Genomic DNA, 24915 nt, shown 5'->3' with positions numbered 1-24915 from the left:
ACTAGTCTGGCATCCGGTCCAACCAGTAACTCCCGAAACACACACACAGCCTTCTCAACGGTTTGATTGTCAAGCAGTATGCATGAGGCCGATTCAGACCGAGACCGAGGCAGATGCAGACGCTCTGAGACAGGCTAACAACCATAGAGAACAGCACCTGTAGCTACAGTAAGTGAATTGTTTGACAAAGATCATCTTAAATGATAGCGATGTTTTCTAAATTGGTGTTTTCATAGTGTTGCCGGCTTGTAAACGACAACAACAGAGAAACATACTGTATAGTCGAGGTGCGTAAATCGAATCATTGAGGATGACACACAAGTCTCGACTTGTTTCCATCGTGGTTCTCTAACCGATAGATGCAACCAGTACCGCAGTGATGGAGAGGGATCTCCTTAGAAGAGGCACCTTCAGTGGTCCACGTGAGACAGACTGAAGGAACTGATCCACTCTTGAGGGGGTGGGGGATATCAGATAACCAAATTCTGGTTTCACCTTTCGCTAAGAAAAACAGGTTGCCTCAACTCATCCAATGGAGAGAAACAATGAGAGGATGACTGACTGTACAGTTTAGGTGATACAGTAAAAAAAAAACAATAATTGTTCATCAAAAACAAAACGATGGGAGAGGGAACAGAGCGAGACAGATCGTTCTCCATCCAGGGGAGAAGAAAATACGAGAAGGACGTAGGAGGAGGGGGTAGATGCTGGAGCATCGTGGGACGTCAGTGGGCGTTTGTAAGGGCCACACTGATAGTGGTGAGTCTGGGAGCTCTCTTTCTCTCTCTTGGAGCATGGACAGTACTGGGACTGGAAGACATAGAGGAGGAGGGTCCAGGGGAAGCGGAGTCACTGCCACCAGCAAGACCGCTGGACTACCACCTCTGTGTGGAGCTGGTGTTGAGATCCACAGCCAGAGGGGCTGCCATCGGGCTTCTGAGAGGACTAGCAGCCATCTCAGTGGTCTGGATAGCAGAGGTCCTGTCTGGGTCTAATGGCCTGGTTGCATCGGTCCTCCGCGCCCCCTACTTGGGGCTTCTGATCGGGCTGGGGGTGGGTGCTGCAGATGGGGTGGGCAGGGTGGAGGAGCTCCTCGAGCCTGGGGTGTGGTGGGAGGTTGTGGGTAACGGGGTGAGCGGGAGCGGGGTGGGGGCCAGGGTGGCTGCAGTGAGTGGGGTGGTCATCGCTGGTTTGATGAGCATCATGACGGTCAGGGCAGTGAAGAATGTGGCAAAGAGCGGTGAGATCAGGATGGCACAGTTCATTACCGTGTCAGTGGCTGTGGGGGCTGCTAGGATGGTGCTGTGTTTGGCTCCTGGGTGCATGGCCACAGGAGCCTTGGTAGTGTCCATCCTAGGGACACAGAGGGACCTCCACAACTTGGGGGCCCTAGTTGTGCTGGGGTTGGGGTGGTGTGCAGGGCAAAGGTGGCTTGGTGGTGGTGGTGTGTCAGTTTTCTTGGTGTGGGATAAATTGGGGCAACTCTCACCCAGACATCTAATAGGAAGGTTAGTGGGCTTGACTGTAGCTGTGGTTGTATCCATGTGCCTGGGGTTCTCTCTGCAGATGTACTCAGCTCTGGTCAGTGTGTTACTGGGTGCTTCTTTTGCCTTTCTGTCCTGGAGGGGTGGGGAGGCTGTTTGTAAAGTTTTTGCTGAGGTGGTAGAGAGATTATTTGTAGCTATAAGCATCAATACATATCATGGACAAGAAGAGAGACTTTTGAATACCTTTGGATTGGGAAAGAGGCCTCTCGATGCTTGATGTATTTGTCTTCTAATTTTGTTGTGATTAATTACTGTGATTAGTTGTCTAAAATGCATTTATTTCCTGACATGACTGTTACAAATGTTAAAAGTTTAGAATTTGTCAAAAGGGCTGCAGAAAGTACATTTTTGTAGTGAACTTTAATATTTGCAACCACAAAACACAATAAAACAACATACCCTTTTCCAGAAAGGAGCACAGTTTAGAATTCAGAATACAGACGGGTGTAGTAGCTAGCCTGTAGAATGAACAAGACTATGAAAACAACATGATTTCCACTAGATGGCACAGCCACAAGGTCGAAATTGTCTATCCTAAAAAATGCTTTTTGGTCTTAATTCAAGGTAACAGTTAGCCACAAAGTGTTAGGCCTCTGTGCCACCTGGGAGCCTAAGGCACTGCACCGCAGTGCTAGAGGTGTCACAACCAGCTGTGATAGGGAATCCTGTAGGGCGGCACAGAATTGGCCCAGCGTCGTCCAGGTTAGTGGAGGTTTGGCCGGGGTAGGCCGTTATTGTAAATAAGAATTTGTTCTTAATGTTCTTAACTGACTTGCCTAGTTAAATAAAGGGGTTAAGTTTAAGAATCTTTATTTTAGAAATAGGCAGGGTTTATAACTTTGTGGTTGTGGTAAATGTGATGACCGGAAAACATTGTGGGACAAGTGCCAAGCCAGAGATATTACAGAAAAGTAACTCCAAACCACAGGAGATTGGTGGCACCCTAATTGGGGAGGACAGGCTTGTAATGGCTGGAGCGGAATTGAAACCGCTTAAGGATCTGCACCTTTTTTTCAATTTTTGCCTAAAATGACATACCCAAAAACTAACTGCCTGTTGTTCAGGCCCTGAAGCAAGGATATGCATATACAGTTGAAGTCTGAGGTTTACATACACTTCGGTTGGAGTCGTTAAAACTAGTTTTTCAACCACTCCACACATTTCTTGTTAACAAACTATAGTTTTCGCAAGTCGGTTAGGACATCTACTTTGTGCATGACAGAAGTACATTTTCCAACAATTGTTTACAGACAGATTATTTCATGTATAATTCATTTCGTCACAATTCCAGTGGGTCAAGTTCACATACACTAAGTGGACTGCCTTTAAACAGCTTGGGAAATTCCAGAAAATTATGTCATGGTTTTAGAAGCTTCTGATAGGCCAATTGACATCATTTGAGTCAATTGGAGGTGTAGCCATGGATGTATTTCAAGGTCTACCTTCAAACAGTGCCTCTTTGCTTGACATCATAGGAAAATCAAAAGAAATCAGCCAAGACCTCCACAATCTGGCTAATCCTTGAGAGCAATTTCCAAATGCCTGAAGGCACCATGTTCATCTGTACAAACAATAGTACGCAAGTATAAACAACATGGGACCACGCAGCCATCATAATGGTGAGGAAGAAGACTCACTGTATCCTAGAGATGAATGTACTTTGGTGCGAAAAGTGCAATTCAATCCCAGAACAACAGCAAAGGACCTTGTGACGATGCTGGAGAAAACCGGTATGAAAGTATCTATATCCACAGTAAAAACGAGTCCTTTATCGACATAACCAGAAAAGTCGCTCAGCAAGGAAGAAGCCACTACTCCAAAACTGCCATAAAAAGGCCAGACTATGGTTTGCAACTAACTGCACATGGGGACTTTTTGGAGAAATGTCCTCTGGTCTGATGAAACAAAAATAGAACTGTTTGGCCATAATGACCATTATGTTTGGTGGAAAAAGGGGGATGCTTGCAAGCCGAAGAACACCATCCCAACCATGAAGCACGGGTGGCAGCATCATGTTGTGGGGGTGCTTTGCTGCAGGAGGGACTGAAGCAACATGCCAAGACATCAGTCAGGATTTTAAAGCTTGGTCGCAAATGGGTCTTCCAAATGGACATTGATCCCAAGCATACTTCCAAAGTTGTGTCAATATGGCTTAAGGACAACAAAGTCAAGGTATTGGAGTGGCCATCACAAAGCCCTAACCTCAAGCCTACAGAAAATGTGTGGGCAGAAAAAGAGAAAAAAAAGCATCTGTGAGCAAGGAGGCCTACAAACCTGACTCAGTTACACCAGCTCTGTAAGGAGGAATGGGACAAAATTCACCCAACTTATTGTGGGAAGCTTGTGGAAGGCTACCTGAAATATTTGACCCACGTTAAACAATTTTATGGCAATGCTACCAAGTACTAATTGCGTGTATGTAAACTTCTGACGCACTGTGAATGTGATGAAAGAAATTAAAGCTGAAATAAGTCATTCTCTCTACTATTATTCTGACATTTCACATTCTTAAAATAAAGTGGTGATCCTAACTGACCTAAGAGAGGGACATTTTACTAGGATTAAATGTCCGGAATTGTGAAACTGAGTTTAAATGTATTTGGCTTTGGTGTATGTAAACTTCTGACTTCAACTGTATATGCATTTGGTACCATTTGAAAGGAAACATTTTGAAGTTTATGGAAATGTGAAAGGAATGTAGGAGAATATAACACAACAGATCTAGTAAAAGATGATACAAAGAAAAAAAACCTTTTTTTTGTACAATCTTTGAAATGCAAGAGAAAGGCCATAATGTATTATTCCAGCCCAGGTGCAATTTAGATGCCACTAGATGGCAGCAATGTGTGTGCAAAGTTTAGACTCCAATGCATTTCTGTAAAAAAAAAAATAATCAAGACTGCCCAAATGTGCCTAATTTATTGATGAATAACTTTTCATGTTTAAAATTGTGCTTTCTCCTCAAACAATAGCATTGCATTATTTCACTGTAGTCGCTACTATAAATTGTACAGTGCAGTTAGATTAACAACAATTTAAGCTTTCTGCCAATGTCAGATATGTCTATATCCTGGGAAATGTTCTTGTTACTTACAACCTAATGCTAATCGCATTAGCCTACGTTAGCTCAACCTCATGCTAATCACATTAGCCTACTACGTTAGCTCAACCTCATGCAAATCGCATTAGCCTACGTTAGCTCAACCGTCCCGTGGAAGGGACACTGATCCTGAAGAAGTTTTAATGGAATGGTATCAAACACATGGTTTCATGTGTTTGATGCCATTCCATTTGCTCCATTACAAATATTATTATGAGCAGTCCTCCCCTCAGCAGCCTAGTCCACATTTTTGTTTTATAACTAAACCATTATGTCTGTGGTACTGTATCTGGACAAGCCTGAGATGCGTTTTGTTCGCTTGAGCGTTTGCTATGTTGCGGAACGGTTTGTACTGAACGACACGTTTACCCAAAACGTTCTTGAACCGACTGAGGTACGTTTGCTGCGGTTTGGTGGGTGTGGCTTGAAATAATGAGTGTATTTAAATGGCAGTGATACTGTTGACAGCGTTTTCCAACCAAATACTGTACAGTATGACAACCCGTCCCCGTTCTTCAACTGGTCATTCTCAGTACAGCAACGTTTCCGTTCAATTGAGTGTTCCAGAAAGTAAATGCCTACTGAAGGCAGCCCTGCCGTTTCATTTGTTTGAGTGACAACTGGAAAAGCCAATAAAATGAACACGCGGCATCTCCTATTGTCCAATCACCTTATTGGGAAAGGGAATATATGTACCATTGGCCATAGGAACGACCTGGATGTAAAATTAGTACGAAGTGCATTCGGGGGGAAATGGTTTTAATGTCTATGAGGAAAAACCCATAAGAGCATTCAGCCGTGTTGATGTTCTCTGGAAGGAACTGATTTTTAAAAATTTTTAACTAACTATTTTGCATAGTGGAATGCAAACAAAACTGTCGAGTTTACATTTGTATCTCCCGCAATTAAAATGAGCACTCGAGAATTTCGATTTTCTGAAGTTTTCTCGTATGAAAGATTGGTGCATGCAATGGCAGGAGCAGTGGTAAGTTAACTTTGTTTATGTGCATTGCCTTTTTTTATAATAGGTTTTTGCAGATTCTCTGTATTACATGAAAACGGGGCAGTTTTTCTTTTAAATTGCTATCTGACAGGCCAATACTGCCAATACCTGTATCCCCTATAAATAAGGTTAGCCTAATATTAGCAAATGTTCACATTTTGAAGACCCTACATTTGACAGTAGGCCTATATGTTTTTAAGGGAGTGTGACCGTTTTCTTCCCACTTGACACTGCAAGACTACGGCTGCAAGGTAAGGCTAGCTATATCTTTAAGCCTTTGTGGCAAACTGAATAGAGGACATAAGATATCTCGTTGCAAGTCATGTCTATTCTCTCTGTTCCTCTTTTTCTATAGTGGATGAGAAGAGGAAAGCCAGGTCCACTCCTGCCATTCTGTCAGAAATTGTCAAGGAAGAGGGGTTGTTAGTTAGTTTAGTTTATTTTATTTTTACAGGGACAGTGCACATTAATCAACGTTTCAGTAAAAGTGACGGTTTTAGCCAGCCGGCTAATTTTCAACCACAGTCCCTGGGCAGGTTATTAAAAACAATTACAATATAGACAATAGCACCATAGGACAAGCAAGACATAGCAACATAGGACAAGCAAGACATAGCATACAGACAGAGCAACATAGAACAAGCAAGACGTAGCATACAGACAGAGCAACATAGAACAAAAAGCAGCAAAACAAAATTCATAAAAGCAAAAAAGTGTTTCCATACCTCACAAGCTACAGACAACATGGAAAGCGGCAACACACAGCTAGGGACCATGTTCACAAATCTGATTGACCTTTAGCCATGTCTTCAAGCATTTTGTGAAAGTGTGATATGTGGTGCAGTTATGTGTGTCTGATGGCAGTGTATTCCAGACATGGGAAGCTCTCACAGAGAATGCAGATTTACTAAAGGTGCTTTTCCTTAGGGGAACTATACAGTCACCTCTCATGGCAGACCTTGTGGATCTGCTGCCATATGTCTGGGTTTTCTGTTTAACAAAAATATTGAGTGGAGGGGGAGCCAGGCCATTAAGGATCTTGAATACAAGACATGCGTCAGTGTATTGCACAAGATTTTCCCAACTCAAGAGCTCATGTTTTCTAAGGATGTGACAATGATGATGGCTATTGGGCTTCCTATCAAGCACTTTGAGAGCCTGTTTGTAGACAGACTGAATAGGTTTTAATGTTGTACAGCAAGCTTGGGCCCAACTAGTCAAGCAGTATGTTAAGTGGGGAGTATCATAGATTTGAAGTACAGTTTTGCTACCTCTGTAGTCAAACAATTTCGTATAAATCGGAAATGAGCTAGATTGAATTTAGTTATTTGAATGACCTCTTTTACATGCTTTTTAAAAGAGAGGTTGGAATCAAGTATGATGCCAAGGTACTTAAAATCGGATACCACCTGGAGCTTCTCCCCTGACACATAGACATCTGGCTCAGTAGCATCTGTTGCCCTCTTTGTGAAGAACATGCAAACAGTTTTTTTCACATTGAGATGCAAACACGAGTCACAGAGCCACTTTGTAACCTGGACCATTACAGTAGTGAGATCTTGTGCAGCTTGTTGTTTGCTCTTTGCATGCACATATATCACTGTATCATCTGCATACATTTGAACTTCAGACCCAGTACATACAGAAGGCAGATCATTAATGTACAGGCTGAACAGGAGGGGCCCCAGTATTGACCCTTGGGGCACGCCCACATCATTGCTACGAGTGGGCGACAGCTCATTGCTCACTCTGACACACTGAGTTCTGCCTTCAAGGTATGATTTCATCCATCTCAAGGCATCAGGGGAAAAGTTGAACTTGGACAATTTTGTGATGAGAATCTCATGGTTAACAGTATCAAAAGCCTTCCTTAGGTCCAGAAACACAGCCCCAACAGCACCCCCTTTGTTAACAAAACACCCCCTTTGTTAACAAGAGCTCTGTCTTTCTCTCGTTCTGCTTTCTCTCTCTGCTCTTTTAGCCTTTTTGTATTTGAACAGAATCACCTGAGGTTGTGTCTGTCCCCCTGCCTGTCCTCTCTGCAGGCTGGCGCCCTACAGTGGCTGGCTCCCAGTGATCTGCAGTCTCTGCTGCTCCAACTTCATCTACTTCTACTGCCTCCACAGCCTGAGAGCCAGCTGGCTCCGGGGACACAAGTCAACTCCAAGCAGAGACCTGCTAATGGGCACCGCTGCAGGTAGGTTATTAAGACGTAACAACACTTAAACAGTGTCATGCAATGACTCTGAGCTTTCTCTCTCCCCATCTCTCTGCGGGTGTAGTGAACGTGCTTATGACCACTCCGCTGTGGGTGGTCAACACACGGCTCAAGCTTCAGGGGGAAAAGTTCCGCAATGCAGACCTCCGTCCCACTAACTACTCAGGCATCATGGGTAAAGGCAGCTGCAGTATGAGTGTTGGAAACAGATAAAGTTGTAGATGTGTGCCAGTTTAATGTCTGTCTCTCTGGGGACAAGTTTAGCTCCATCCCTGTGCCCACTGCCTCTTCAGCCAGCATCATCTCTCTCTCTCTCTCTCCGTACAGACACATACACACTCTCCCTCTGTCTTTCTCTATTTCTTTCAAACACGCAGGCAACACACACATCGTACTACTGTTGTCCTAGTCTGGTTTATTTGTCACTATGTCAGATTGTCTCTAGGGTAAACAGTGTCCCTCTCTCCTCCCCTCAGATGCCTTGGTGCAGATCATTGAGGAGGAAGGGGTGGGGGCCCTGTGGAACGGGACATTCCCCTCTCTCCTGCTGGTGCTCAACCCGGCTGTCCAGTTCATGATCTATGAGGGCTTGAAGAGGCAGATGAGAAGCTTGGTTCACAGAGCGGTAAATGGGAGGGGGCGAAGGGATTACTTGCAAAGACTGGGTAAAATTATCGATGGGAATTGAATTCTCATTGATGGGAAAAAGCCCTTCAGTCCTCCCTCACTACCAAAATAAATGGTATAACAGAAAAGCAAAGAGGAATCATTAGCTTTATCTGTCAACCAGTACTTATTTAACTAGGCAAATTCTTATTTACAATGATGGCCTACCAGAAGGCAAAAGGCCTCCTGTGGGGACGGGGGCTGGGATTTAATTTTTATTTCATTTTTAAATTAGAACAAAAGACATCATGACAAGAGAGACACCACAACACTACATAAAGAGAGACATAATATAACAACACAGCATGGCAGCAACACATGACGACAACATGGTGGAAACACAATACATGGTACAAACATTGGGCCCAGACAACGGCACAAAGGGCAAGAAGGTAGAGACAACAATGCATCACGCGAAGCAGCCTCAACTGTCAGTAAGAGTGTCCGTGACTGAGTCTTTGAATGAAGAGATAGAGATAAAACTGTCCAGTTTGAGTTTTTTTTGCAGCTCGTTCCCGTCGCTGGCTGCAGCAAACTGAAAAGAGGAGCGACCAAGGGGTGTGTGTGCTTTGGGGACCTTTAACAGAATGTGACTGGCAGAAAGGGTGTTGTATGTGGAGGATGAGGGCTGCAGTAGGTATCTCAGATAGGAGGGAGTGAGGCCTAAGAGGGTTTTATAAATAAACATCCGTACACATCTTGATTCAAAATATTGATTTAAAAAGTACAAAAATTGACATTCACAAACACTTCCATTGTATTGGAAGTCATACCTCCAATATATAAAAATACCCTGGTATGCTGTATTTTATATACCTGCCCAACCCTATTTATTCTGGAACTAACTGATCCTGATACTGTTTCTGTCCATTTCTCTAGCTGTTGTCTCTTGAGGTCTTTCTGATTGGTGCCAAAGCAGTGGCCACCACAGTCACATACCCACTACAGATCAAATCAGAAACTTTCTGTCCAAAAATGATGCAGAAAAATTAATCCATGCTTTTGTCACTTCTAGGTTAGACTACTGCAATGCTCTATTTTCCGGCTACCCGGATAAAGCACTAAATAAACTTCAGTTAGTGCTAAATACGGCTGCTAGAATCCTGACTAGAACCAAAAAATTTGATCATATTACTCCAGTGCTAGCCTCTCTACACTGGCTTCCTGTCAAAGCAAGGGCTGATTTCAAGGTTTTACTGCTAACCTACAAAGCATTACATGGGCTTGCTCCTACCTACCTCTCTGATTTGGTCCTGCCGTACATACCTACACGTACGCTACGGTCACAAGACGCAGGCCTCCTAATTGTCCCTAGAATTTCTAAGCAAACAGCTGGAGGCAGGGCTTTCTCCTATAGAGCTCCATTTTTATGGAACGGTCTGCCTACCCATGTCAGAGACGCAAACTCGGTCTCAACCTTTAAGTCTTTACTGAAGACTCATCTCTTCAGTGGGTCATATGATTGAGTGTAGTCTGGCCCAGGAGTGGGAAGGTGAACGGAAAGGCTCTGGAGCAACGAACCGCCCTTGCTGTCTCTGCCTGGCCGGTTCCCCTCTTTCCACTGGGATTCTCTGCCTCTAACCCTGTTACGGGGCTGAGTCACTGGCTTGCTGGGGCTCTCTCGTGCCGTCCCTGGGGGGTGCGTCACCTGGGTGGGTTGATTCACTGTTGTGGTCGGCCTGTCTGGGTTGCGCCCCTTGGGTTGTACCGTGGCGGAGATCTTTGTGGGCTATACTCGGCCTTGTCTCAGGATGGTAAGTTGGTGGTTGAAGATATCCCTCTAGTGGTGTGGGGGATGTGCTTTGGCAAAGTGGGTGGGGTTATATCCTTCCTGTTTGGCCCTGTCCGGGGTGTCCTCGGATGGGGCCACAGTGTCTCCTGACCCCTCCTGTCTCAGCCTCCAGTATTTATGCTGCAGTAGTTTATGTGTCGGGGGGCTAGGGTCAGTTTGTTATATCTGGAGTACTTCTCCTGTCCTATTCGGTGTCCTGTGTGAATCTAAGTGTGCGTTCTCTAATTCTCTCCTTCTCTCTTTCTTTCTCTCTCTCGGAGGACCTGAGCCCTAGGACCATGTCCCAGGACTACCTGACATGAGGACTCCTTGCTGTCCCCAGTCCACCTGACTGTGCTGCTGCTCCAGTTTCAACTGTTCTGCCTTATTATTATTCGACCATGCTGGTCATTTATGAACATTTGAACATCTTGGTCATGTTCTGTTATAATCTCTACCCGGCACAGCCAGAAGAGGACTGGCCACCCCACATAGCCCGGTTCCTCTCTAGGTTTCTTCCTAGGTTTTGGCCTTTCTAGGGAGTTTTTCCTAGCCACCGTGCTTTTACACCTGCATTGTTTGCTGTTTGGGGTTTTAGGCTGGGTTTCTGTACAGCACTTTGAGATATCAGCTGATGTACGAAGGGCTATATAAATAAATTTGATTTGATTTGATTTGATTTACAGACTGTACAGTCCATCCTGAGGGTAAGAGCAGTGTGTGTATGTGAGCATGCGTGTGTTTGTGTGAATGTTCCTCATGAAAAGGTACTACTGAATCACTTCTACCCAAGATCTACACAAAACCGTGGTTTTGCTATTTGTTTGAGATGTGTAGTAAACCAGTGGTGATTTCTGTAGTTACACAAGTAGTAATGAGTGATAAAAGGAGGCGTTTCAAGACTTGTGAACACTACGTATTTCCTAGTTACTGTGTAACTACTGAGCTTTTGGGTATCTATTACTTAAAACCTACACATTCTACCACAATTCCTACATGTTCACTATTGAATTACTACTTAATGCCTACACATTCAGTGTGTAGTGTTGTGTCAGTACTGATTTTCTCCTGATACCTTTTCATTTCCCACATAAACCCATTTGAATTACAAATGAAGACTGACACATTTACAACTGTTTGCCATTAGGAAGTATGGCATGCTGGGCCTGTTCACTATTGACATCTTCTTGTGTCACTACTGTGTCTCTACTAGACTAGTGCACATGTAGTTATATCATCAAACAAGAAATGTTTATACAAATGTAATAGCAAAAAAATTAGATATTTACACTTTTTGTTCATCCTTATGTATATTTAGAATATAAAGACAAGTACAAGAAACAAACAATTATAAGCCATTGTCAATCCTCTGCTAACAGAAGTCACATAAGACGAACTAATAAATATTTGAGAAACAATATTAATCTTACCAACAATGGTCTTCAGTCTTCTTATGTCGAGGTAAGTATACCAGTATGAACATACTGTACATCTGCATACAAACACACCTTCTTATTAACTCGCATGCCGAAAACAGGGGCTATATAGCTACATTTCAATGGTAACAGTATAACTTTAGACCGTCCCCTCGCCCATACCCGGGCGCGAACCAGGGACCCTCTGCACACATCAACAACAGTCACCCACGAAGCATCGTTACCCATCGCTCCACAAAAGCCGCGGCCTTTGCAGAGCAAGGGGAACTACTACTTCAAGGTCTCAGGGCAAGTGACGTCACCGATTGAAACGCTATTTAGCGCGAACACCGCTAACTAGCTAGCCACTTCACATCCGTTACACTAGCAAACAGCTCGGCTACCAACATCAAGTAGTAAAACTCTCTACCTGATTACTACTGGAGACACTACTGTTTTCCTACCGGACACCACAAAACTTTACTTGTGTATCTTGAGTAGTGTGTAAACTACACCACACAATCCCCACAAGTCTCTGCGTTGCCGCTAATGCACAAATAGGTTCTGTGTAGTAATTCTGTAGTACTCTTTCGTGAGGGCTGTCTGTCTGTCCTGTGACTGTATGAGTGTGTCCGCCAGTTTGGAGGTTGCGTTTTAGTGCTCTGCTGTGAAACATTGGGCTGTCCCAATGTTTAGTGTTATTCCAGTGGAGCACTGCTCGTTATCTGCATCTCGTTCTCAGTTTGGTCAACACATGCAGCACACAGGCGGATCGCCACTTGTCAACAGCCTGAGAAGTGTGATGCACCTGCTGATCATTAGAGTGAGGTTGGTCCACACACACACACACACCTGCCTACCTTATTTCAACATTTTATTTACCAAGCACCATGACTGCTACCACACCCAGACTTAGTCCTTGGTTGCGTTCCAGGTTGTCTTATTGCCGTCGTGCTGTGCATCTCAGAGGATTCTTATACCATATTCATGTGTTTCCTGAGATGTCAAACACTTCTCCAGGTGCTGTGAGATCTGATCATATGTGCAGCACCATTGCACAGACCACTACCTGGAACGCAGCCAATGCCTTCATCTCCTACATATTCTGTTTTTCGACACTCTCTCCCGCCATTAGGAAGTATGGCATGCTGGGCCTGTTCAAAGGCCTGGAAGCTAAACTCCTACAGACTGTCCTGACCGCTGCCCTCGTGTTCCTGCTCTACGAAAAGATTGCCAGCAGCACTTTCAGGGTCATGGGAGTGAAGGGGCCTGCGTCCAGCCACTAGCCTGTCTGTTACATCAGACATCCGATCCCATATTGCTCCCTATCTATCCCCCCCGTAGCCCTAACCCCTCAATGTTGGCATGTCTAAAGGGTCTGGATAGGTATAAGCAGTGTAGCTAGGGGTACATCTTTCACCGTATTGCTTCTATCTTACATATATGCAAGTGTCAAAGGGTTAGGGCCAAAGGGAGGGGAAGGGATCGAACTGAGACTGTACCAGAGATATTAGAGAAAGGATGAGACAGCAGTCCCATTGGGCAATGAATGGGGGAATGTTTAACGCTTCACCCAGAAGACTGTCGACCAATCACTTGGTCCATGCGGTGCATTCTGGGCAACTCTGGGACAAGAAGAGCTCTCCTTCAAACAGTGAATGGGAGTCAATTGGGCGCTAGCTCAAAATCCCCAAATTAGCATCAATAACCCAAACCCTTTTCCTAACCGTAATTCTCCTAATCTGCTGCGTAAATTCTCCTAACCTGCTACGAAAAGCCAAATCTGACGTTCATTTGACAAAAGCTGTATCCCTTCTAGCCATGACCGGGCTCTCCTTGTCCCAGGTTTTTTGTCTATTTATTTTTATGTAACTGCCAATTTTGTGGAAGTAGACACCACTTGTTCCTCAGACTCATGTGGATTTCACCATTTTGTACTTTCTATGTTCTTCTAAGATTAGCTGCTTAACTAAATCCCCAAATTATTTAGTGATGCATTGTTGCTCTAGTCAAATCACTGAGACATTTTTTCATTGTGTCATTAACTGTCTCTGACAAACGTATAGAATAATTAATGGATGTAATTAAATGCATTGTTGTACAGCACAATGTCATGGATGGATAATTCACCAACATTTCAGATTCTCAGAAAGGTAGAAATAAAGTGTTGCTTCTCAAATAAGTACATTTTAGCTTTTTTTGACCATATGCATTCACTGTCATTTTCAGATTATCTTTTTAAAAATCAGTTTTTCCTCTGATTGCGTACTTCCTTTTACTGATGTGGAGCGTTTTTTTTTTTTTTTTACAGTAATATAATTCTGGACCAGTAGATGGGGTCACAGCCCCACAGAATAATAAAGGTTTAAAATGTAGCGTTTACTACGGTGCTATATGTTTAATCAAATTATTGGTATGTATTCCGTTTAACTATAAAATGTTAGAGTTAACAAAGCATATTTTTATCCACATGTATGCTATTTTAATCTGTTTCACGTCATACGTTTGCGTCGGCCGGAAATTGAATTTCCATCGCCTCTTGTTTTTGTTCCCAGTTAGATTATGTTCAGCAGCTGGGTTAGGTAGGCTTTTTGTGTTCGAAATTTACGAGATATTTGGTTAGTTTGAACAACTTTAATATCAATTCAAACGGTGTTTGGACAATAACGCAGAGCCATGTCTAAACGCGCTTCTTTTCACACACAACTGTCCTCCATCATGGAAATACTGTCTAGAACCGCAATGGCTCATGTGTGCAAACTGGTTGACGACGAATACGCGGGAATTTCTTTAGAAAATGAGGCTCTCATTGATAAATTGCATAATCTGGAAAGTGAACTGACAATTGTGAAAAGCACAGCTCCCAAGCTGGCTGGAAACTATCGCTCTGTTGGTGTTCAAACTGGTGAAACTATCACCAGAATAGACAGAGGTATGTTGTGGTCTTTTGATAATGCATCCATGACAAGTAGGAGGATGCATGTTGTGTTGACAAGAATGCATGCAGAATGGGGATTTTATAGTCTTCATTCCTTTCCCTTTTAGTCTATTCGTCCTATAGGGGCCACTGTTTTCAATGTGTTTGACACAATATTCCCAAGTGCCAATTCAGTTCTGCATTCTCTTCCAGGGCTAAACGGGTCCCCCACCATCGAAGGAATATTTGGGAAGGAATGGTGCCTTGATCTATGGAACCATGGGGATCCCTACAGCACAGAGAACAGTCCGCAACACATTGCCAAAGTGAGTGAGTAGACTGAGGACAGTTTCCCTTGCCTCATCCGTTGTTCGTCATCTGCACTGATATGAGAAAGCACTAGGCAGGATTGTGGAAACCAACAGAGGACTCAGACTTACCAGAGGACATGCTGTCAGATGCCCAGTTCTTTGAAATGAGTGAATCAGAGGCTCCCCTACATTATTGACACTTACCCCTTCTGTCATGTTTTAGAAGTCTTATTCCTTCAATGCATTTTGTTATTTAGTGTCTACATTTTTCAAGTGGCTCTAAAAAAAGATTTGTCTTATTCTCATAGTCAACAGGGGTGCCTTCAGGCCAAGCTGACGTTAAAGAGGAGGATTTTGAGGTGGAAATCATAAACAACAGAGACCAACAGGAAAGACCAACAATAATTTTAGACGGTAAAGTTGTTAGAGGTTTTAATATGAGATGTTTGAATTGCCTGGCTGGTGTAGTGCTAAATCGCATAGGTTTAACTGTATGCTTTTGATGACATGCACAGTTATAAGACACTGTGACCCTCTCTTAATTGGTCATCGAGGAGGTTGGACATTGTTTTTCATGAATAGGTGGACAGGCAATCGAAGCCACAACTCGTAAGTGTATTCTTCTTTTTGTATTTTCTTTGTTGCTTCAGGAGATGACGACTTATTGGACAATGGAAGAGAAGGGCCCTCCAATGAGTATCCATCCTTTGATTCCTTCCGCCAGGACAGGCCAGGAAGACGGGATAAACAGGTACGGGAGATGTCAACTACGGATGTCTCCACAGGACACACTTTACGTTTCATATCCATCGACGGAGTGGAGGAGGAATATGGCGAACATGTATTTCCCATTGAGGACGATGAGACGAACGAGTTCCTACCAGACGATACCGAGCTGTTGCCCAACGAAGGACAAGATGAACACATCACAAAGCCAACGTATGCAAAGAAGTCTTTAGCAAAGTCAAAAAGCAAAGCTAGAAAGACTGCTAGAAAGACTGCTGGGAAGACTAAGACTTTCAGTTACTTTAATAGGTTTAACTTACACTCCCATAGTAAATCCGACACAAACAAGTTAAGTTGTGTGATTTGTAAGAAGACTTTCTTGCGGCAGAACCATCTGACGATGCATATGAGATCTCACAAATCGCTGTACTGCAGTGTGTGTAAGAACTGTTATCCTGGGAAAACTCAGCTCAAAAAACACAAGTGTGTTGCTCCCGATTATCTGGCCTCGAACAGCTCAAAGTACTTTTGCCATTACTGCGGCAAGTCTTTCAGCTGTCCGTCAAGCCTGAGGATACACCACCTGGTGCACACGGGAGAGAGACCCCACACGTGCACTGTCTGCGGGAGAGGATTCACACAGAAGGGCAATCTGAAGTGTCACATGCGCCTTCACACTGGTGAGAAACCGTACAAATGCCTCACATGCGAAATTGGTTTCACCCAGAAAGTATACCTCACTCAGCACTTGGCCAAAGCTCACGGTGAAAAGGAAGATGATAAGAAAAAGAAGCAAGTGCACAAATGTTCTAAGTGTCAGTTGTCTTTTGTCAATCAGCAACTGCTCCAAACACACATGACCGTTCATAAAAATAAATGAAGTATTTTTGGTTGATTGCAATACTCTTGACTTAAAGGGGCAAGCTGCAGTAGCTACATCTATTTTGGGACTTAGAAATTATGTACTCATTTATTGCTGAAGAATATAACTTAATGCCTCATGAGCTTAGTTGAACTGTTGTACCCCATCAGAACCCAACATAAACAAAGTAAATAAACACATTTGTTATTTAGCAGACGCTCTTATCCAGAGCGACTTACAGGAGCAATTAGGGTTAAGTGCCTTGATCAAGGGCACATCGACAGATTTTTCACCTTGTCAGCTCTGGCATTTGATCCAGTGACTTTCGTTTACTAGGGCAACACTCTTAACGACTAGGCTGCCACCCTAAATAGCCTCAAAACATGGATAAAACTATAATTTTGATGGTCAGTCCTTGCATCGATAGCTCTATGAATTTGAGTTGTTAGCCTACATTTCTCCAGGCCCAGCCCTCAGCTTTTTACCGAAAAGGGTGGGGAGGCCTCTCATCTGAACCGCTGATTGCCCCTTTAAAGGATTGTGTGCCTGCTCTGCTCAAACTGGAGAACCAAATACTGTCTAGTGTATGTCATACTTCACAATATTGGAGCGACCTTAACGTCACATAGCGACCTTGTCAAGGGGTTTGGATCTGGACGCTGGACCTGGGAGTCCGTGGGGAGACCCCCCACCCAAAATACACTACAGTATGTTGTAGGCTTTATTTGTCTGAATTCGCTACAACACTAACATGTTATGATTTACCTACAATAAAAGTAAATTGAAGTCTTATTTTGCAAAGAACGTGGCGCATGAGTATTGCAATGTTTACCTACCACTAGCCTGTTCTATATTTTAGGCTCAAGGAATTAACTTGCCAATGTTTGATGCAAGCTGGCACTGTATCTGCATTGTCCTCTATACGTTGGTACAAATGACATAAGATATCATTAAATGGATGTTTTCAAGTTCTGTTCCCAGCAGTGCATTTTATACTTGTTTTGTACATAAGGCTTCTATGATTGTGTCAGTTGTTTTCCTGGAATATATTCATCTACTGTAAACTTAGTTTGCTTTCATAATTAAAACACCATTAATGGTATACAATTTCAATCATTTAATCATTGCCATGTTTACATTTTTATAACATATGGAGTACAAATAAGTAAATGTATTACTGTACCCATTTAATTCATTACAGATAATTATTTGGCACATGTTTACATGACCGGTCTACTACACTGGCATTCTTCACAGTAGCACAAACAACTGGTATCTGGACCACCACTGTTTAACACAAACAGTACATGTCTTTAGAGATATTTCAAAAATGTCTATTCATCTAACAGTGGGGCATCTAGTCTCTTGCCAATTGTGGGACAACAAGGCAGTGTTTGTGTGCAATCCTACAGACAGAGCAGAGTGAAAACTTGAATGGAACAGTTCTCTGCCATGTAGTGAAGAGTAACAGCTTGATCATGTTCATTAGGGCACACAGTAGCAAAAATGATAACTTTATATTATTTTTAAAAAAATCTACCTACCGAAAACCACCATGATTACAATACGGTTAAAGATGTTGCCAATTTTCAAAACAAGGTTGAAATGTAAATTTAAAATCTAATTAATTGAAACATTGGTGTGTGTTAAAACCGTGTTTATAGGTGTAGCTCTTCCCACAGTCGACACAACTATAAGGCTTCTCCCCGGTGTGACTCCGGAGGTGGACATTCAACGAGCTCTTCTGAGAGAAACTCTTCCCACACTCTGTACAACTGTAAGGTTTCTCCCCAGAGTGTGTACGCTGATGCAGCTTCAGGTACGTCTTCTGAGCAAAGCGCTTCCCGCAAACGGTGCAGCCAAACGGTTTCTCTCCAGAGTGGCGTCTGATGTGGACTTTCAAGTAGCTCAAATAACCAAAGCTCTTCCCACAAAACAAACAGTCAAACTGCTGCTTCAGGTCTTTTCCAGTTCCCTGCTGGTGGCTTGGCCGGTTTCTTGGTACGTATGTGTTGCGGGGAGGATAGTCCATGTACATCCCATCGGCTGTGTCAGGGCCAGGCACTGCTGTGTGGTCAACCAGACCAGCCAGAGTGGGATCTTCCATGAGGCTCTCAATGGATGTGGGCTGCTCTGTGTCAGGCTGTACCTGTTGGCTGCCTGCAGGGTATGTGTTCAAGTCCCCCTTGTATAGGTGAAGTTGACTGGCAGCTGCTCGCTCTACTGCTGGAGCATCCTCCACAGCTACGCTCCCTGTACAGTACAAATGAAAACAAATCTCAATACCGGCACCACAGCTGTGAAACAGTTCAATAACCAGTCCCATATAGGGCTGTTGCAGTGACCGTATTACTGCCACACCGGCAGTCACGAGTCACGACTGCAGTAAAATTAGTAGTACCCAACTCGCTAACTCATCAGGTCCTAATGGTCTGGTACTCAGGGCTCTAACCACTGCAAATGCAGTCGAAAAATCACAAACATGAAAACAGTATGTGCTTTTAAAACAGATTGAACTTTTCTTTAAATTGATCAATAGGAAAACATGGTCATTGTGGATGTTTCAAAGCCTAACAAGGAAATGATTAATTCAAAACACCTGTATGCATCAGGCCATATGAGGCCAAGCCCGAAGAAAAGATGATTGTGCCGTTATACAATACATAGTCTACCACATATTACACATGGATGGCAAGGGAACATCGACAGATACAGTTGAAGTCTGAAGTTCACATAGTCAAATACATGTTCTCAGTTTTTCACAATTCCTGACATTTAATTCTGGTAAAACTCCCCGGTCTTAGGTCAGTTAGGATCACCACTTTATTTTAAGAATGTGAAATACCAATATCAGAATTTCATCACATTCCCAGTGGGTCAGAAGTTTACATACACTCAATTAGCGTTTGGTAGCATTGCCTTCGAATTGTTTAACTTGGGTCAAACGTTTCAGGTATCCTTTCACAAGCTTCCCACAATAAGTTAGGTGAATTTTGGCCCATTCCTCCTGACAGAGCTGGTGTAACTGAGTCAGGTTTGTAAAGTCCTCCTTGCTCACACACGCTTTTTCAGTTCTGCCCAAACTTTCTATAGGGTTGAGGTCTTTGAACTGTGTGATAGCCACTCCAATACCTTGACTTTGTTGTCCTTAAGCTATTTTGCCACAACTTTGGAAGTATGCTTGGGGTCATTGTCCATTTGGAAGACACATTTGCAAACCAAGCTTTAAACTTCCTGACTGATGTATTTTGATGTTGCTTCAATATATCCACAAAATGTTCCTACCTCCTGATGCCATCTATTCTATGAAGTGCACCAGTCCCTCCTGCAGCAAAGCATCCCCACAACAAGATGCTGCCACCCCTGTGCTTCACGGTTGGGATGGAGTTCTCCGGCTTGCAAGCCTCCACCTTTTTCCTCCAAACATAATGATGGTCATTATGGCCAAACAGTTCTATTTTTGTTTCATCAGACCAGAGGAGATTTCTCCAAAAACTACTATCTTTGTCCCCATGTGCAGTTGCAAACCGTAGTCTGGCTTTTTTTTATGGTGGTTTTAGAACAGTGGCTTCTTCCTTGCTGAACGGCCTTTCAAGTTTTTAAACATTTTTATATATATTTTTTTTTCACCCCTTTAATTTAACCAGGTAGGCTAGTTGGTTATGTCGATATAGGACTCGTTCTACTGTGGATATAGATACTTTTGTACCTATTTCCTCCAGCATCTTCTTCACAAGGTTCTTTGTTGTTGTTCTGTGATTTATTTGCACTTTTCGCACCAAAGTAAGGTAATTTCTAGGAGACAGAACGTGTCTCCTTCCTGAGCGGTAATTTTTATCCATTTTATACTCAACATAGCCTCTTCATATGCGCACATCCACTCTATTTTATTCAGGTAACTTCAATTATATTATTCTTAATATAAAAAAATATAATATAAAATAATGGCACAGATCTTATAAGCATATCTTGTCTGCTAAATGAACAAGCCTATGGCATGGTGCATAGCCAGATAAGAGTTGGCCAACTCATTCTGTTCTTCTGAAATCAATTCTTCATATCATAACATTACATCAGACCTGCCTAAAATAATTAATGTGTGATTGCGGCGTATAGTCAATTGATGTATTCAACTTTTGAAAACATTCCAAAGGCACGCATCAGAGTACCAGTGGAGCCTGGAGATGCTAAACGTATTTATGTTAATTAACAGTCAATTACCGTGAGACCAGCTATCTTTCGCATGACAATAACAGGCTGACAAGATGTCACCACCGCCACAGCCCTAGTTCCTTAACAAGTCATAGTAGCATACAACTCTTATCCAGAGACTTACAATTGCAACGTGCATCCTTCCTTCATGAAAGGATGTCATTTATTTTACATATGAATGAGCTGTCCCGAATTTCAATGATCACGACACACATACTTTTTCTGTTGCTTGCATGTCCCCTCTGCTGGTCCACTGGCTGATCCTCAAACAGCTCTTCTTTGATAAACACCAAGTCAGGCTCATTGTCCTCCGAGTCTATTGCCTACACAAGACAGGTGAGAGACCGTTATTATCCTTCTTTTTTATTCTGAATGTAACAGAAGCACCTTTAACCTTCATTGTGATCCAAGCCTTTCAGTCCCAGTTCACTCCTTAACCCTTTCCCTAGGCCCTAACCCTTTGATCTGAACTCTGGATAGGTATAAAACGCTCAGCTTCCACCACACTACTCAGTCTTTAACCTTACAGATCTGCAAACATCAAATGGGTAGGACTAAGGTCAGGGGAAGGGAGAAAATTGGGACAGCCTGGCTGGCAGAGATGTACCATTCAAGGATATTCATAAATCTGACCTGAGTGACCCCATCATCGCCCAAGATGGCCGATCCAATTGTTGTCTCTTTATCCTGAGGGATTGACTCCCCATCTCTCCATAGATCCATGCACCAGTCCTTACCAAAGACACTCTCTATCGCGGGGGCAGACTGCTTCTCTGAAAATGGGAACGTCTATCATGAATATACTGACCGTGGCTGAACCAGCCGCCATTCATCTTCCCAGTAAACAGCTCTGCAAGCGTTATAACATTAAAATAAGTTACTCACCAAATATGCCTGCCCTGCAGCAACTATCGCCCTTTACTGCTGTTACGCACAGGATGTACTTCCAAAAAAGGTCTAAATAAAAATTGACAAGCAACAGAAAAAAAAGAATTAAGTATTGTGTTCGACCGGAAGAGGTGCCAATTGGTAGCTCTTCTGGTCAAAAACAACACATTAAAAAAATGTTTGGTTCCTTATACATTTTTATTTAGACCGCTTTTGGAAGTACATACATGCTTGCAGAGTTGTCTACAGGCAAGATGAATAGCAGCTTTGTGGACAAAGACGAGATTGTCATATCAAATCCAAAAGTATTTGACATGAAGTCGTAAACCGGGGTAGACAAATAGTGAAATGCTTGCTTACGAGTCCTTTTCCAAAATGCAAAATAGTGATACAAGGAATAAATACACAGTGAATAATTCATAAAAAATAACATGGCTATATACCGTGAATACCAGTACTGATTCTATGTGCAGAGGTACGACATAATTAAGGTAGATATGTACATATAGGTAGGGGTAAAGTGACTAGGCAACGGGATAGATAATCAACTGTGGCAGCAGCGTATGTGGTGAGTGTGAAAGTGTGTATGTTGGGGTGTAAGTATGTGTGTGTGGGTAGAGTCCAATGTGTGCATAGTCGGTGCAAGAGAGTTGGTGCAAAAAAAGGGTCACTGCAGGTAGTCCGAGTAGCCATTTGATTAGCTATTTAGAAATCTTGTTGGTTTCAGACTTTTTGCACTGGTACCACTTGCCATGCGGCAGCAGAAAACAGTCTGTATCGCTTGGGGAGCTGGCATCGGACAATTTTTTGGTTCTTCCTCTGACACTGCCTTGTGTAGAGGTCCTCGATGGCAGGGAGCTCGGCCTCAGTGATGTACTGGGCCGCTCTCACCACCCTCTGTAGCGCCTTGCGGTCAGGTGCCTTGCAGTTGCCGTACCAAGTGTTGATGCTGCCAGTCAAGACCCTCTTAATGGTGCACCTGTAGAACTTTGAGGATCTGAGGGCCCAGGCCAAATCTTTTCAGCCTCCTGAGTGGGAAAGAGGTGCTGTCATGCACTCTTCACAAATGTGCAGACCATGTTAATTCTTTAGTGATGTGGACACTGAGAAATTTGACGCTCTCAACCCTCTCCACCACTGCCCCATCGATGTGGACATGCTCGCCCCTCTGTTCCTGTAGTCCACGATCAGCTCCTTTCTCTTGCTGACGTCGAGGGGGAGGTTGCTGTGCTGGCACCACAATGCCAGGTCTCTGACCTCCTCCCTATAGGCTGCCTCATAGTCATCAGTCCTACCACCATCATGTTGTCAGAAAACTTGATGGTGTTGGAGTCGTCCACAGCCACGCAGTTGTGGGTGAACAGGAGGGGACTAAGCACACAACCTTGAGGGGCCTCGGTGTTGATGGTCAGTGTGGCAGATGTGTTGTTGCCCACCCTCACCACCTGGGGGCCAAGTCCAGGATCCAGTTGCTGAGGGAGGTGTTTCGTTCCAAGGTCCTGAGCTTGGAGGGGACTATGATGTTGAATGCTTAGATGAAGTTTAACAAACGGTTAAATTACCACTACAGGGACAATTACCACTACACGGACAAATGTTACAGCGCTCGTTTACAGAAAACAACTGGAAGACAGAGGAATACCTGTGTTATTTATTTTACCTTTATTTTACTAGGCAAATCAGTTAAGAACACGGCGGGTTAACTGCCTGTTCAGGGGCAGAACGACAGATTTGTACCTTGTCAGCTCGGGGATTCGAAATTGCAACCTTTCGTTTACTAGGCCAACGCTCTAACCACTAGGCTACCCTGCCGTTAGCCATCTGCGTCTACGAACACCTTCGTGTAAACGGAAGATTTGTGAAATGTTTTTTTTAACGTAACATGAAAGTAGAGGGTGTTATGTCTCTAGAACTGTACCGCAAGTGAGAATTTAGTCACGTTTAGATGGAGTAACGTTATTTGGCTGTTTGGCCGATGTCACATAAAAAGTTATCAAAAACTAACAATGTACTGTTTACATCACCCAAAGAATAGCCCGCAATTACATAGAACAATGTGTGCAGCTAATTGCGGGTTATTCGTTGGGTGGTGAAATCACTAGTTGTATCTAAAGTCTGCCCACACCAGTCTTAACTCGTAGATCGTGGAATGTATTCTAATCGGCTACAGTAGCAAGCTAGCTAACGTTACCGTCTAAAAATGCTCACCTCGGTTCTCTGTTGCTCGATGCGTAAATATTTGTCCCGAGACCTGAACTCCATTCTGACAACGGTTGGCAATGACCCTTTTACGCTCGTGGAGTTTTACAGTCTTTAATTCAATCTCTAGCAGATAACATTTCTTCTTTAATGCATCGTTCTCATTCATGTGCTGGGATATTTCAGAACGTAGAACGGCCGAGCACTCGTCGACAAGTTTACCGATTTCAACCACAGCAGCTTTGCTTAGCATTTCCATAATGGAAGCTAACTGGGTCTGAAAACTTCCCCGATTTATCATCGTATTCATGATTATGTTTTAAAAAGAAACTAAGTCCAACGTGTATGATAGGCTGGCGATATTAATAAAATTGAATAATAATAGACATTGATTGGGTGGCTAGCTAGCTAAAATAGACCAGGGATAAGCTAAATTACGAGATAGGAATCTCATTCGGCAAAGAACTGCGAATGTATAAAGCCTCACCCATCAGACTTTTGACCAATCGCGTTTAAGTTGTCATGCTGCGTCACGCGGTTGCTAAACTGATCGTCACACAATCCCTTCTCAAAGTCGGGGTATGCCTGTTTTCCTCGAAAATACGATGCAAAAGCTATACGATATTACAGATAAGTTAATTATCTCACATCTCTGAAAATATTTTTAATGTAGTACTTGTCGAAATTCATGATAATGTTGGGGGTTTAGAGCTAGCCCAATTGACTCCCTTTCACTCCTTGAAGGAGAGCTCCTTGTCCCAGAATGGACCAGAATGCACCGCGCGGCTCATGGACAACGCATGAGCAGCGTAGACAATTGACCCTGTAATACGAATGCGATGGAGTTTCCCATCTTCTCAAAAATATTTCCGAATAGACCTCGCTCATGAATCTAAACATTACCGCTTTGAATTGTGGGATACATTACCGTAAATACAGAAAGTAAAGGTCACAACACATTTCTGTTGTGCTTTAATTCATGGTTTACGGTCAAATATCCCACAATCCAATGCGGTAATGTTTAGATCCATTTTTAAAAAATAGACCCTTAAGCGGTCGGCTGTTACTTTCACCGCAATA

At 43.2% G+C, this 24915-nt stretch overlaps 2 protein-coding genes across 7 annotated transcripts; one reads left to right on the top strand and one right to left on the bottom strand.

The window, feature by feature from the left end:
* Nucleotides 1-18054, top strand: LOC118384352 (peroxisomal membrane protein PMP34-like). 5 transcript variants are annotated; one of them, XM_035770805.2, is made up of 11 exons: nt 1-759; nt 7696-7847; nt 7933-8043; nt 8345-8493; nt 9414-9483; nt 10993-11012; nt 12463-12548; nt 12856-14133; nt 14851-14963; nt 15257-15362; nt 15599-18054. In XM_035770805.2, the coding sequence occupies exons 2-8, from the start codon at nt 7832-7834 to the stop codon at nt 13004-13006; spliced, it is 603 nt and encodes a 200-aa protein (XP_035626698.1). In that variant the 5' UTR covers nt 1-759; nt 7696-7831; the 3' UTR covers nt 13007-14133; nt 14851-14963; nt 15257-15362; nt 15599-18054. The 5 variants fall into 5 exon arrangements, with proteins under 5 accessions (XP_035626698.1, XP_052374514.1, XP_035626699.1 ...); XM_052518554.1 differs by lacking the exon at nt 7933-8043; XM_035770806.2 differs by lacking the exon at nt 12856-14133.
* Nucleotides 17634-24685, bottom strand: LOC118384355 (zinc finger protein 24-like). Of its 2 annotated transcripts, none has more exons than XM_035770813.2 (4): nt 24323-24685; nt 21382-21521; nt 20966-21071; nt 17634-18789 (listed from the first exon to the last, which is right to left on the bottom strand). In XM_035770813.2, the coding sequence occupies exons 1-4, from the start codon at nt 24324-24326 to the stop codon at nt 18161-18163; spliced, it is 879 nt and encodes a 292-aa protein (XP_035626706.1). In that variant the 5' UTR covers nt 24327-24685; the 3' UTR covers nt 17634-18160. The 2 variants fall into 2 exon arrangements, with proteins under 2 accessions (XP_035626706.1, XP_035626705.1); XM_035770812.2 differs by lacking the exon at nt 24323-24685 and adding an exon at nt 23845-24303.
* Nucleotides 24686-24915: the final 230 nt, after the last annotated feature.

The sequence above is a fragment of the Oncorhynchus keta genome, chromosome 5 (assembly GCF_023373465.1).
Source record: "Oncorhynchus keta strain PuntledgeMale-10-30-2019 chromosome 5, Oket_V2, whole genome shotgun sequence".
Taxonomy (NCBI): Eukaryota; Metazoa; Chordata; class Actinopteri; order Salmoniformes; family Salmonidae; genus Oncorhynchus; species Oncorhynchus keta.
The sequence above is the reverse complement of the archived record's forward strand: the minus strand, read 5'-3'. Positions and strand labels throughout refer to the sequence as shown.

What these genes read in the sequence shown, in the direction of transcription:
- LOC118384352 (XM_035770803.2), top strand. Translation starts at nt 14,397, where the DNA reads ATGTCTAAACGCGCTTCTTTTCACACACAACTGTCCTCCATCATGGAA. An exon ending in TATCACCAGAATAGACAGAG is followed by an intron (nt 14,653 to 14,850) that starts GTATGTTGTGGT and finishes ATTCTCTTCCAG; the next exon opens with GGCTAAACGGGTCCCCCACC. An exon ending in ACCAACAATAATTTTAGACG is followed by an intron (nt 15,363 to 15,598) that starts GTAAAGTTGTTA and finishes TTGTTGCTTCAG; the next exon opens with GAGATGACGACTTATTGGAC.
- LOC118384355 (XM_035770812.2), bottom strand. Translation starts at nt 24,145, where the DNA reads ATGAATACGATGATAAATCGGGGAAGTTTTCAGACCCAGTTAGCTTCC. An exon ending in GCGATGATGGGGTCACTCAG is followed by an intron (nt 21,072 to 21,381) that starts GTCAGATTTATG and finishes TGTCTTGTGTAG; the next exon opens with GCAATAGACTCGGAGGACAA. An exon ending in ACATGCAAGCAACAGAAAAA is followed by an intron (nt 18,790 to 20,965) that starts GTATGTGTGTCG and finishes TGTACTGTACAG; the next exon opens with GGAGCGTAGCTGTGGAGGAT.